The 12,770-nt window shown below is 41.6% G+C and overlaps 2 protein-coding genes across 2 annotated transcripts; both read right to left on the bottom strand.

Annotated features, from left to right (window-relative positions):
- Positions 1-1,321: 1,321 nt before the first annotated feature.
- LOC100191925 (uncharacterized) lies at positions 1,322-6,637 on the bottom strand. The gene is made up of 3 exons (NM_001137349.1): positions 6,251-6,637; positions 2,398-2,557; positions 1,322-1,794 (listed from the first exon to the last, which is right to left on the bottom strand). Exons 1-3 carry the CDS (start codon positions 6,606-6,608, stop codon positions 1,458-1,460), a joined length of 855 nt encoding a protein of 284 aa, NP_001130821.1. The 5' UTR covers positions 6,609-6,637; the 3' UTR covers positions 1,322-1,457.
- Positions 6,638-12,144: 5,507 nt separating this feature from the next.
- On the bottom strand, positions 12,145-12,753 carry LOC100274938 (uncharacterized). The gene has a single exon (NM_001149181.2). It carries the CDS (start codon positions 12,635-12,637, stop codon positions 12,362-12,364), a length of 276 nt encoding a protein of 91 aa, NP_001142653.1. The 5' UTR covers positions 12,638-12,753; the 3' UTR covers positions 12,145-12,361.
- Between the last annotated feature and the right edge of the window lie 17 nt (positions 12,754-12,770).

Below are 12,770 nucleotides of genomic sequence, written 5' to 3'. Positions count from 1 at the left end.
CATGCGCGCACCATCGTTTTCGCCGTCGTCGGACGTCCCGTTCGTCTTCCCGGCCTTCGTCGTGTTCTTCCTCCCCAACCTGCTGCCCCAGCCCACGGTCGCAGCCGCGAGCCGACCGACGCTCGTCGACACGGGTACGAGGTGAGTCGGTCATGCTCCTGGCCAACTAAGGCTCGTAGCGTAGCAGCAGTCGGCATATGCTACAGAGTTGGTGGTGGTGTTGTGTCGCTTCGGCGGGTCCATGGCTGGGAAGACACTCTCGCCCTTCTCGGACTGACGCCTGGTGCGGGCGCCTCTTGGTTTGGAGCCGCTCCGGGTAGGCTTCTTTCTCTGCTTGCGTGCTCTCTCCCTATACATCTAGTGGTATACTACCTATGTCGCCTCCAGATGTCTAGGTCTTCGTCTTGTCCTTCTCCGGCAACGAACAAGTATGCCTGCCTCTCCCCTTCCTCTCCTGCTCTACGAAACCTTGGAAGTGGGGGAGACGAGTGGTGTGAGTCTCTGATTTGCTGCCTATGGTACCCGTGTGTTCATAAAAAATATTATGCGGAGAGTGGAGACAACCAATAAAAAATCTTGAGATCTTTTTGGTCGATAATTTACGTGGGTATTGTTGTGAGCCGTCGCAACGCACGAGTAACTGACTAGTTAGACTTTAAGGGTTTAGGATCGATAATTTAACCTTGGAAGCAGGGTAGCTTGATGTCCTCTGCTCTATGAATTTCAGTTCTGCTTCATAAATCCATTGTCAAACACTTCCAACTCCAATTAGTGTCACTCTCATCGCCATCAATTAGTGTCACCCTGCTCTATGAATTTCAGTTCTGCTTCATAAATCCATTGTCAAACACTTCCAATTCCAATTAGTGTCACTCTCATCGCCATCAATTAGTGTCACCCTCATCGCCATCAATTTCAGCTCTGCTTCATAAATATATCATAAAAATATTATAGATATATATAACTATATTAATTTAATGTTACAAATATTAACAGACTATTTTAGAAATTTAGTTAAATTTTAAAATTTTAACCTAAAATAAATATAGAAATTTATTTATATAAGGATGTAGAGTATGTCAGAGTTTCGTGGTTGGGATTGAGAGAAACGACCTCAGGTCAACTTGCAAAGAAGCCAGGGGCGGAGGCGCGGAGCCATCCCATTCTCACGCTGTCACATGGCATCAATGATTTTTTGTGTGTGTGTTTTTCCTTGCAAAATAGTGTTCACAGATGAAGATTTGTCATGGTTTAGTGAAGAGGAAATCAAGCTTTTTGAACCTGAATCTGCCCCCTGAAAGAAGCTGTAGTATGCCAAGTTGCCAACAGGTACAGAGCATAGTTCTATATATACAATATAGGAGTACGACGTAACAGGCTGTCAGTACAATGAAATGAATTGAACTGGGCCTGTCCAGCTCTCTCTTTGGTCCATACAGCCATTATTCTTCCAGGGACTAACATTTCATGACAAACTTATAGAGGCAATCTCTGAACCATAGCGGTGCATAATACAAAATCGACAGAATAGCAGAGTACTGGCCGTAAGCGAACCAAGCTGGAGGGTTCTTCTTTAGAACCGATGCAACCACCGCCTTTGCAAGCTCTTCTGCTGGAGTGGACCTGGGGCCCTGGGAAATGCCAGTCCTGGCTCGGAGCCCTTCCTCGTATTTCTTGTAGTACTTCCACTCGTGCATCTGATCATACTTGGCTGCAGAAGAATTCCCAAGATTCGACCTCGTCCCTCCTGGGGCGACGGTCATCACGTTTATGCCGAAGCTTCTTAGTTCAACCCTGGAGTGAAGTACTGAAGTGAGCCTCTATTAAGTTACGATGGCAAATTGAAAGAAAGAACTAAAGAAAAAGAAGCCACGAACCTTCAGGTAACAACAAGTTGAAAAGACTTAACAGCACAAGAACAAGACATGTTGTAGTAAAAAAACAAAATTTGGATACCGACGTATGTTGCATGTGTTGTTGACTTGTTGAGGATATTGTCACATGATCAATTTATTCTGATGTAGTGATGTGATACTTGAGAGCAGTGATAAAGTAATTGCATCAAGACAAACACTAAAGAATATGCCATGCTACTAGCTATTCGTATTTCACAACGGTTAAATCCAAAGTTTTATCATTTAAAATAGGGTGTTTAGAACCAACATCCTGATTCTTCAAAAAACAGGGTATCTAGAAGTAATATCCTTCATTTAAAACATACTCCAGTATTTAGAAACAATGTCCACCTATATACAACTTACCTGTTGCCCCTAAAGCTAGCTACACACTCACACTTGGAACTTGAAAGCTTTTCTGACGTCTTCCAATCCAAGTTATAGAATTTAAGAAAGTACCAAAATGTCAATATAAGAATAGGTAATACTTCAATTCACAAACCTTAACGAGTCACTCAATGCATGAAGAGCAGCTTTGGATGCTGAATACACACCAGCCCATGGTCCAGGTGCCAGAGCGGTAATACTTCCAACATTCACAATTGTTCCTTTCCTTCTTTCCATCATGTGAGGAATAACAGATTGAATTAACCTCATTGCACCTATTGAAAAGGGGTTAAAGTTAATCTTGACATCAAGCTAATACTAACAGAACTTGTGAGTCAGACAATTCCCTTTTCAATACTAACACAAATGAATATGATGCTTCCCCTCCCAAGCCCTCTCTGCAACAAATTGAAACCCCCCTTCCACAAATGAATTCCCCGTAATCCATTAAGGGGGTGTTTGGTTTCTAGGGACTAATGTTTAGTCCCTTCATTTTATTCCATTTTAGTCTATAAATTGTCAAATTTAGAAACTAAAATAGAGTTTTAGTTTCTATATTTAGCAATTTTGGAACTAAAATGGAATAAAAAGTAGGGACTAAAAATTAGTCCCTAGAAACCAAACACCCCTTAAACCAGAATCCTACATAAATCCAAGCCAATAGAATTCAGCATGCCCCGTCGCAACACAAAGATCCCAATCCAAAGTGAAACTGGAGCCAGAGCCATAGCAGTCTCCAACAGTGCAAACAACCTTGCAGTCTGCGTACAAGCTCTTCGCCAGAGTCCGCATAATCTGAAGGTTAGTATACTGATTCTTGCTAATGATGGATACAAGGAACGTCCTGAGCTGGGTCATGAAAGATTTTCATAATCTAGCCCCATTGTTGGGATGAAGGTCATGAAGAGTGAATTTCACGTCTCAGATGCCTCTTGAGAAGGTGGTGATACAGACATTTACAGGTAATAATCTAAAGTTAAAGAGGGAGTTACAGGGTTCTCATGTAATAATCTATATGAGGGGTCAGGAAAGAGTGAAACTTACAGAGAAACCATATTCGCTGGGAAGTGTTGTATATCCTCCTGGTTCTGACAGCTTGTGCATAGGGAGAAACCTATTGCTAAACTATTTCTGGAATGGAAAGTATACAGGTATGTAGATATACTATGGATGTGGAACAGTGGATGAAGTGAAAGACTTGCTGTTTACCAGGGAGACATTTTGGGGCCAAATCTCCGAAAGATTGATCAACAGAATACTATGATTGGGGGGGGGGGGGGGGGGGGGGTCTGAGCTTTTCTGGAAAGCATGGTATGTTGGAAACTTAAAATTCAACATTGATGATGAGTGTCAATTCAAGAATATATGTGATTATCTCTAAGCGTAGCAGGAACTCGGTTTCCGGTAACCCAGTTAACTCCCTGGACAGTTCAAGAGCTTGTCTGTTGAACTGCTGAGGGGTAGGGCTGTAGGGCTCCCTCCAACAGTTCAAGAGTTTGTCTCTCTGTTCAAAGGGAAAAAACTGGATGTCGGTCCTGCCCAAAGGGGACCGGTTGGGGCGGCTGCCGCTCCTGCCGGCAGCAACTAGGACAGGGGGTGACGGCATGTTAGAGGCAAGCTGGAGCGAGCGGAAAATTGAAATAGAGACAAACTACGGCAGGGGGAAGACTAGGGATGAAAAAATTACTGTTACCGAATATTTCATAAGTAAGCATGCCATGTCTGCTAGAGCAAGTGGATATTGTTTTTGCTTGAATTTTTTTTCCTATTTGAGATGAGCATATGGACACTTAGATGCACACCGTTGCATGCTAAACTCATATGAACCTTTTGTATGAAATTACCGGATTTGTATCTTGGAATTGTGAACTTGTTATGTTGTACTTGTGAACTTGTGATCATTGTAAACTTGTGTACTTTGAGTTTGTGAACTTGTGATCTTTATTAGCTCGTTATATTGTGAACTTGTGATCTTTATGAACTTGTTATATTACAAATTTGTAATCTTTATGAACTTAGTATATTGTGAACTTGTGATCTTTGTCAAATTTGTTGTATTGTGAACTTGTTATACTGAGATATTTTTATATTGATATGTTTACCGATCGTATTTTTGATTTCGACCATTATCAGTGTATTTTCCGTGCTGAACTTCCGTTTCCGAAATACCGATATTGTTTCCATTTCCGGAGTTACCGTTTTTTATTTTGTTTCCGATAAAAAATGGAAACGGTAACGGTTTTAGTATTTTCCGACTGTTTTCATCCCTAGGGAAGACTTTTGTGCTTATAAGTTGGGTTTGTAAAAGGCTTATGATGATCAGCCCAAATTAGCAGCATGGCGAATTTTGTTTCACTGTAAGGATGCTGAAGATCAAGAGACTAAGGCGGCTGCTAGCCTGGAGGGTGTCTGTCTGGCTGCACAATGGCCAGAGATACCAATAACCCTTGAGGCTGACTGTCTTGCAGTCAAAGTGGTGCAGAAGCTGAAGGCAATATGCCATGACAGATCGATGGTGATGCCCCTGATCCAGGAAATGTTACCGGAAGGCTGACTCAACTAACTATTAGGTTTAGTGGGTTCGTGTTTTCTTTTCAGACTTCCCCGAATGTGTTGGTGCACTTATCTGTAAAGACACCACTTAACTTCTAATAAAGGCCTGTCAATATTTTTTTAAAAAAAGAACTGTAACAGAACTTGTGAACATAATGATATCAGGAAATAAGTAAAGTGGGAACCATCCAAACACATCAACTGAGGTTAACAAGGTACTCAATCATTCAACAGCTCAACTAGCTTTAGTAAGTTGGAATTATAATACTCCGTATTATATTCAGTCACTTTGGTTGATGACAATTAACCTCCATGATGAGATAGTAGCAAAACTACTTGTTCGCAACCCTGTGCTTTGCACCAAATACATGAGTTCAAGAGGTAATCCTTCTCATCATTCAAAAAGATAGATTCAGTGGGTTCATAATCCCTGAGGCCCCGTTTGTTTCCCTTCATTTTGAGGAATTGGAATCTAACTAATGTAGTATGATATTTTTTTAGAATGTGACATTCCACAATTTTCCAAAGTTTATAAATAAGCCTATCTCAAATTCATGGGGTGAGAGATGAAAATTAATTCTATAGATTTACATGCTACTTTTCTAATGTACAACTTATAGCACACTCTTCTACCTGCTTCTCTATAGCATAAGTGTACTATAGAATAGGTATAGTGTATAACTATCTCTCTTATATGATTTATGATAATATACAAATATATTACATATACAAATATATTAACTTAATTAGTCTGTGTCTAAATTATGATTATTAGAATGAAATTCAATTCCAACGAAACAAACGGGGCTGAGACAATTTCCATTACTTCATTTAGCTTCCTATCAAGAATCTTCATACCAAACCTGCACTTGTTACTGTGATCGTGCATTTTAAGCACAAGGGTATTGCCAATTATGACTGAAGAAGGGTTCCACTTGAACTGCTGAATTCACTGGTTCAGCAGATTTTACCGTATGCAACAGATCCCTTCTCACAGCCATAGGAATCTGACTATATTACCCGTTGCTGTATGCCTGTATACGATGCACTAAACACACTCGGGGATGACCTAAATTTAAACCAACTATCATGCTAACAAGCACACAGGTCATGTAGCGCTCTGCCCAGTTCCCCGAGTTACTAGTAAATAAAATTCACTGTTTGCAGAAATTTAAATCATTCATACAAACAACGTCTGGTAAGTTAATTTATATTTCTCTACCTTTCTTATCTATCGAAGGACCAAAAAAAAACCTTTCGACTCCTTCATTAACCTCTAATTGCCTAATTCAGATTCCAGGATCCAAAATCTTGTCTTTATTGGAGAGCATCACAATCAGTCAATCAAGGCATACCAGCAAACAATGCAGTAGACAGAAGCAGAACAAAAAAGCAACATTTTTTTTAAATCCTACCATAGACATTGGTGTCGAAAACCTGGTGGAAGGACTCCATGGGCACCTCGGCGAGTGGTGCGACGAGGTGAACCCCAGCGTTGTTGACGAGCACGTCGATGCGGCCGTGCTCCCGCAGCGCATCCGCCACGGCGGCGCGCGCGCTCTCGTCGGAGCGCACGTCGAGCTCCAGCAGCAGGAACCGCGGGTCGCCGTCGAGACCGCGCATGGAACCGCGTGACCGCGCCGTGGCCACGACGGCGCACCCGGCCGCAGCGAAGGCGCGTGCCATCGCGTGGCCGATGCCGCCCTCCGAGCACCCCGTCACAAGCACCACTGGCTGATTCTGATCACGTTCCTCGCTGCGGGATGCTGCCATCGCTGTGAGGTTGGGATTCTTGGTCCGGGGGCGGACGGGATCCGGTGTCTCGCACTCGCTCTCGCTGCCTCTGGGTTCAGCACAAGGCGTAGAGATGGCAACGGGTACAAACCCGCTGGGTTTTGCCGTCTCAAACCCGTACCCGTGAAAAATATCTATGCCCATTAAAAAACCCGTACCCGTGACGGGTTTGAGATTTTGCCCAAACCCGTACCCATCGGGTTAACGGGTACCCATGGGTTACCCGCGGGTTTCATCTCCAATATAATTATCTTCTCATAATCAATAAGTATCGTAATGATTAATGATATCATGATCCAAAATCTATGTAATGAACAACGAGTTCATGATTTGGTATAAAAATTATTAGTAGAGAGAATGAAATACAAATAATAAGTTGTATAATTAAGTGACCTTGCACTAAGTTATTCATCCACCACATATATAACGCTAGTAAAAACTATAATAGCAAGCAAGCAACACTCTCACCGATTACTGATACATTCACCAATTGTAAAAAAATTATGAAGTAAATAAGGAATAACAAGTTTGTTGTTCGTTTATAAAATAAAATGACAATATGCACTAGGTTTGGTCGGGTTTAAAAAACCCACGGGTTCACGGGTTTGGGTACTATAGGAACAAACCCGTACCCATAAACCCGCTGGGTACAGATTTATGCCCATTAACAAACCCATGGGTATGAAAATTGGCCCAAACCCGTACCCTAATGGGGTAAAAACCCATCGGGTTTCGGGTTTCGGGTACCCATTGCCATCTCTAACAAGGCGGCCCGTGTGATAATCTCCATTCGCTGAGCCGTGAGAAGTAGACTCTTTGCTTGATTAGGCGGGGTTACGGTGGACGGGTGGAGTCCACAGATACATGTACATGTGGCCTGGTCTGGTCCGGCAAGTATGGCTCATAAAAGCACATATCTAACTATAGACCGTACCTTGACAGTACGTGTGCTCAGTCATCGGCTCACGGCACGGCCCACAGTTAGTTATGTGTGCCAGACCGGTCCAAATAGCTCAAAATATCTTAATGTGCCAGACCGGTCCATATACATACAACAGTAATACATAAACAAAAAGTACATAATATATATAACCAAAATAAAACTAAGATGTTTTGTGGATGCACGTTAAAACCTTTGGTCAGAAAGAAAAAATATTAGAACTAGCTCAGAAATAATATTCAGTTCTCTATTCAGTGTTTAATTGAGTACTATACAACCATACAGAATACATATACAATGATAATCATCACTATTCACTATCCACATCTAGGTATTGGTTCTTGAAGGCTTATTGAAGCTCTAAATTCTCCAAGTTGTGCTAGTGATGTGGGTTTTGACGGACCTTAGTTAAATAATGAGTCTATATTTAGTGGGCCTCGATGGGCCTTAGTTAAATGGGTCGTGCCAGGCCGGCCCATGGGCTTGACTTGAGGCCCAGGCACGGCCCACATATTAGGTCGTGCCGGCCCAAACCCACAATTAGATTGGGCTGTGCCAGATCTGAGTCGTGCCAGAAATTGTGTGATTTGGACTGGCCTATTAGGCACAGAACAAATGTACACCTATAAGTCCACGTAATGAATTGGGAAGAAAAGGAAGACAGCCCACACACACCAAGTTAATTCTCAAAACTCTATAAATTACTAGAAAAAATAGCATTAAAGTGCCCAATAAATATGTGGATAGGTCACCCAATATTGCAAATACGCAAAAAAATAACCTAAACTACCATTGGTGCCTGTTTGGATGCTAAACACCTACAGTAAAGCTAAGAAGATCTCCGAGAAGTCTGCCCCGAAATTCCAGTTTTTTGGAAGAAAAAAACGTGTCTCCAACAGTTCTCCTAAAGCGCTCCTAACTTTTTCATAGCCCTTAAAACTCCCTCATTTAGGGGTTTTGGATCCCAGAAACAATCTGCCGCTTTAAAGGATATGTTGAAGAAAAGATTAAAATCTACCCCACTAATTATTTAGATGTCCCTTAAAACTGATTTTGATGAGTCGTTTTCTGGAGAGCTCTTGAAAATGCTCTAAGCTAAGACCCTCTTTGGAAACAACTAAAAGTTAATTACTAAAATTAGCTATAGATGTTCCAAACACCCTTAGCTAATTATTAGCTAACTCATATTTAACAATTAATTCATTGTCTGGCTTAATCTAGATAACAATTTATTAGCTCACTAACATTAGCAATAGAAGTTCTACATAGGATCTAAGTTAGAGCATACCTTTTTGAATTATAATGTGCAAATCTCGATAAATCAAACCAAGCCTACTTAGACCAATCCAACTTTTTCTAAGTGGCCGTTTGGATCCTTTCAATTTTAAAAAAGTAGATTTTACTTTGATTTGGAATTTGACATCCCGCCACTTTCCAAAGATATAAATTTATCTCAAATTTATAGGATAAAGGGGTGAAAATTAATTTTGTGTATCAATAGTTTATGTTTCTACTCTGTAAATTATAATATGTCCTTCGCTTGGCTCTCCTACAGTATAAATGTAGCATATAAACCCTACAATTTAATCGAGACATCCATACTAGGGCTAGATATCGGGCCAGCTCGGCTCGTACGAGTTCGAGCTGACTCGCTAAGCTAACGAGATGACTCGGCTCGTTAAGCTAACGAGCCACGGAATCATTTCGGTTTACGAGCTGGAGCTGGCTTGTTTAGCTTGCGAGCCAGCGCAGAAAAAACTATATATATAATCAATTTCTAGTTAATTTCAAACAAATTTAATAATAGAAAATAGTAATTATACTCAGTTTTATAGAACACATCGATATAACACCAAATTAACACAACTCATCACTCATTAATTCATCATTAATTCACAATTCACACACATATTCATCAGTTTAACCCACAATCATAGTTACACGGACCAATTCAACACATAGACATAGTTCATCAATCATCACTTTAACTCATAGGCAATAGACAACACATATACATATAATATATTCACCAATTAATGCATAAATGATATGCATATAGTTTCATTTTGCTGAAATGTGATAACTCATTTAGCTCGCGAGCTGGTTCGTTAACAAACCGAGTTGGCTTGTTAACGAACCGAGCTGGGATGTCAGCTTAGCTCGTAAAAAAATTCAAACGAACCGATCCGAGCCGAGCCAAGCTAACCACGAACCGAGCGAGCCGACGAGCCACGAGCATTTCGTCCACGCCTAATCCAGACAGAGTTGATCACTGCTTCTACACATGTGGTCATTTTTATCTAAATAATTATTGATAAATGTTTTATTTTGTCGTTCCTTGATATGTGTTATTAAATTACTAATAAGTTGGTGGTATAAACTTATTTTTGATCATAAAAGGTGTCTTTTATTTGGTTATTTCAGTGGATCGATGTTCCTAATGAATTGGACAAAAGGTCTTTTCGACCATTGGTGGGGAGACGGATAGCCACATAATCACTTCCAGTGATGGATCCCCCAACCCTTTCACTAATAACTAGGAGTTTGATTGAGTTTGAGGGTGGTAACAAGAATAAAGTAAATGTATCTTTGTTTTTCTTGAACCTTATATTTATCTATCCGGAATTAATAATTTGTCATTGTTTATAGCATGGATTTAAGAAGTGTTATTTTAGTGAGTGGGTATATGAACCAAACTCTCATTGATCAGAGCCAAAGAAAAAGGAAAAAGAGAAGAAGCATATCTGTATGTGTATGTGTGTTTACGAACTATCTGCATGCAAGCGAAATTAACACGCGCAGACCAGCCAGTCCCAGCCTCGCTTGAGCTGATCGACGCAAACCTGATGGTCGATTCCGCCCCCTGATGGTCGGGAACAGGGGGCGGCGTGCGGCGGATGGTCGAGAACGTGCGTGCTGATCAGGGTATGGGGATTAGCGTGCCGTGGATTGACTGGGTTAGTCAAAATAATTGACCTTTGATCCCAGATGATAAATAGCTCTGCCAAAACAATCTTCTCGGAGACGATGGTGATGCGCCGAACACACTCCGCTTGCAGACTTGGGCTGAAAGAGGCCCGTCCGATACACAAGCGGGACATGACTATTAAGGCCTATTGGGTTTGATCTTCCATATTTTTCGTTGCCTGATAAGACTGAGCGGATTTAAATCCTATATATGTCAAAGTTCTTCATATTTTTTCCAATCCTATTTAATCCATGTGAAATACAAATAACCGAACAAGCTTAAGGGTATGTACAAAATAGAGCCATTTGCTCGGTTTTCTAAGTAGAAGAGAAATGTATTATACAACCCTGGGCCACTAGAACATTAATACAGTTAAGATACAATATGTATAGAAAGTCGTGAAGACACGGACTTTCTGTTAACACTAGTCTTATGAGCTAGCCAAATCTTATTGTTTTATAACATTTTTAATAGAAGTGAGAAAAAGACAACTTTGGATCAAGAGGTACCTCATACATATATTTCAAGATCAGGGGTTTCGTTGTTTCATTGCCTGATAACTTGTTATATTTTATCTAACTTTTTCTATCTAATATTAGTTCTTTAATTTGACCGGCTAATCATAGCCAAATTATGCCGTAATTAGTTGAGAACCAAACAGAAAGAACCAAACACACATGTGTCAGATGTAAATATTCATGTTACGAGCTTATATGCTAGTAAATGTTAGAGAGGTTTTCCTGGTGCTAGCTTAATCCATTACGATACTCATCTTCATCTTCTATTTTAAATTTCACCTCGTAAACGGTGCAAAACAGTATTTTATAGGGCTATATGTACCACCTGCTGGCCATAGCTAAGTAGAGCTCGCATCCCCGCCCGAAGATCATCAGCGAAGAGGACAAAAGTCGCCGCATTGAGTCGTTGTCTCACGTTGTACAAGTGTCGAACTCTCTGGTTGGAACTTGTGACTTGTGACTTGTGAGACACTGTGTTGTCAGCTAAAAGCTTCACTTTAGGAGCCTAGCATGGAAAGAGGAGCAAGACTTGGAACCAGTAGCATGTAGGGACAAAATATCGGTAGCAAAAAACATGACTTCGTTTTTACGTTGGACTTTGTAGGGCCAAATATTGAAGTTGTTTTCATCAGTAGGGAGAGCTAAGATGTGAAATGAACCGCTTCGTTTCTGGGTGTGAGGATCGACTCGGATGAACAAAATGTCCTCCCCAGCCTGCAGGGCCCCCAAACCTCCCCCAAATTGTTCAGCACCTTCGTTCTCCTTTGATGTTGACAACTCTGGAAAGGCCGTAACGCCGTCGTTTTCCGCAAAGAGCTCCCCTCGCGAAACAACTCGCTTTGCCAATCGGATGCCAATATATGGAAGTGCAGACTCTGTCGTGAGGACCTTCCAATTGTGGCGAACTGGTGTAGGATCCTAGACATGGCATAGGCCACCAATGAAATCACCTCTCTCCTCTACCCCGTCTCATGTACTTCCTCTGATCTCCTGTATCCTCAAGGCATGTTTTGGTATAATGGCAATATAACTAACCAGGTGGGGGCCCTCCTCCTCCGTTGATAGTCAAAAAAAAGTAGAGAAAGATGGTGAAAAGAACTGCTTCGTTTCCTTTCCCCTAAACATTTTACTTCCACCTCTTTATCAAACAAACAGGTACATCTTATTCAAGGAGGATGAAAGGGAAAGTAACGAAAAAGGCCAAAAATCTGAACTGAAACCACTTCAAGATGGACACGGGTAAAATTCTGAAATTTCTTGCATGCATGCAGCATGCTTGTAGCCACGCGCAGATGCATACAGGAGGTCAAGAATAAGCTCCTGAACTTCCACCGACTTTGGGGTGAACCTTCTTCTTCAGCAGCCCGAAGAGACTGCCTCCTTCTCCCTTGTTGCTACCAGCTGCAGCCTCTTTGGCCACTTTCTTCTCGGATGATGCACTAGCGTCGGCCTTCTTGTCTCCTGGTGTCGCCGCCGCCGCCACCCCGCCGGCGGTGCTTGCTTCTGCCTTCCTCGTCTCCTCTTCGCAGGCGTTCTTCCGTACGTAGGCCTCCGCGAAATCTCCTGTTATTATGGACGCCATATCTCCTCTTTCTCACTCGATCTTGTCCCCTGTTTTTTTCCTTGTCCTTCTCTCTCGTAGTTGCGTTTGTGCAAGGATGGAGCGTCAAGGCGATGTATCTATAGAGTTCGACTATAGAGAGACATAGAGAGGA

This window comes from Zea mays, chromosome 2 (assembly GCF_902167145.1).
Source record: "Zea mays cultivar B73 chromosome 2, Zm-B73-REFERENCE-NAM-5.0, whole genome shotgun sequence".
Lineage (NCBI taxonomy): Eukaryota > Viridiplantae > Streptophyta > Magnoliopsida > Poales > Poaceae > Zea > Zea mays.
This window is presented reverse-complemented; position numbering and strand designations above follow the sequence as displayed.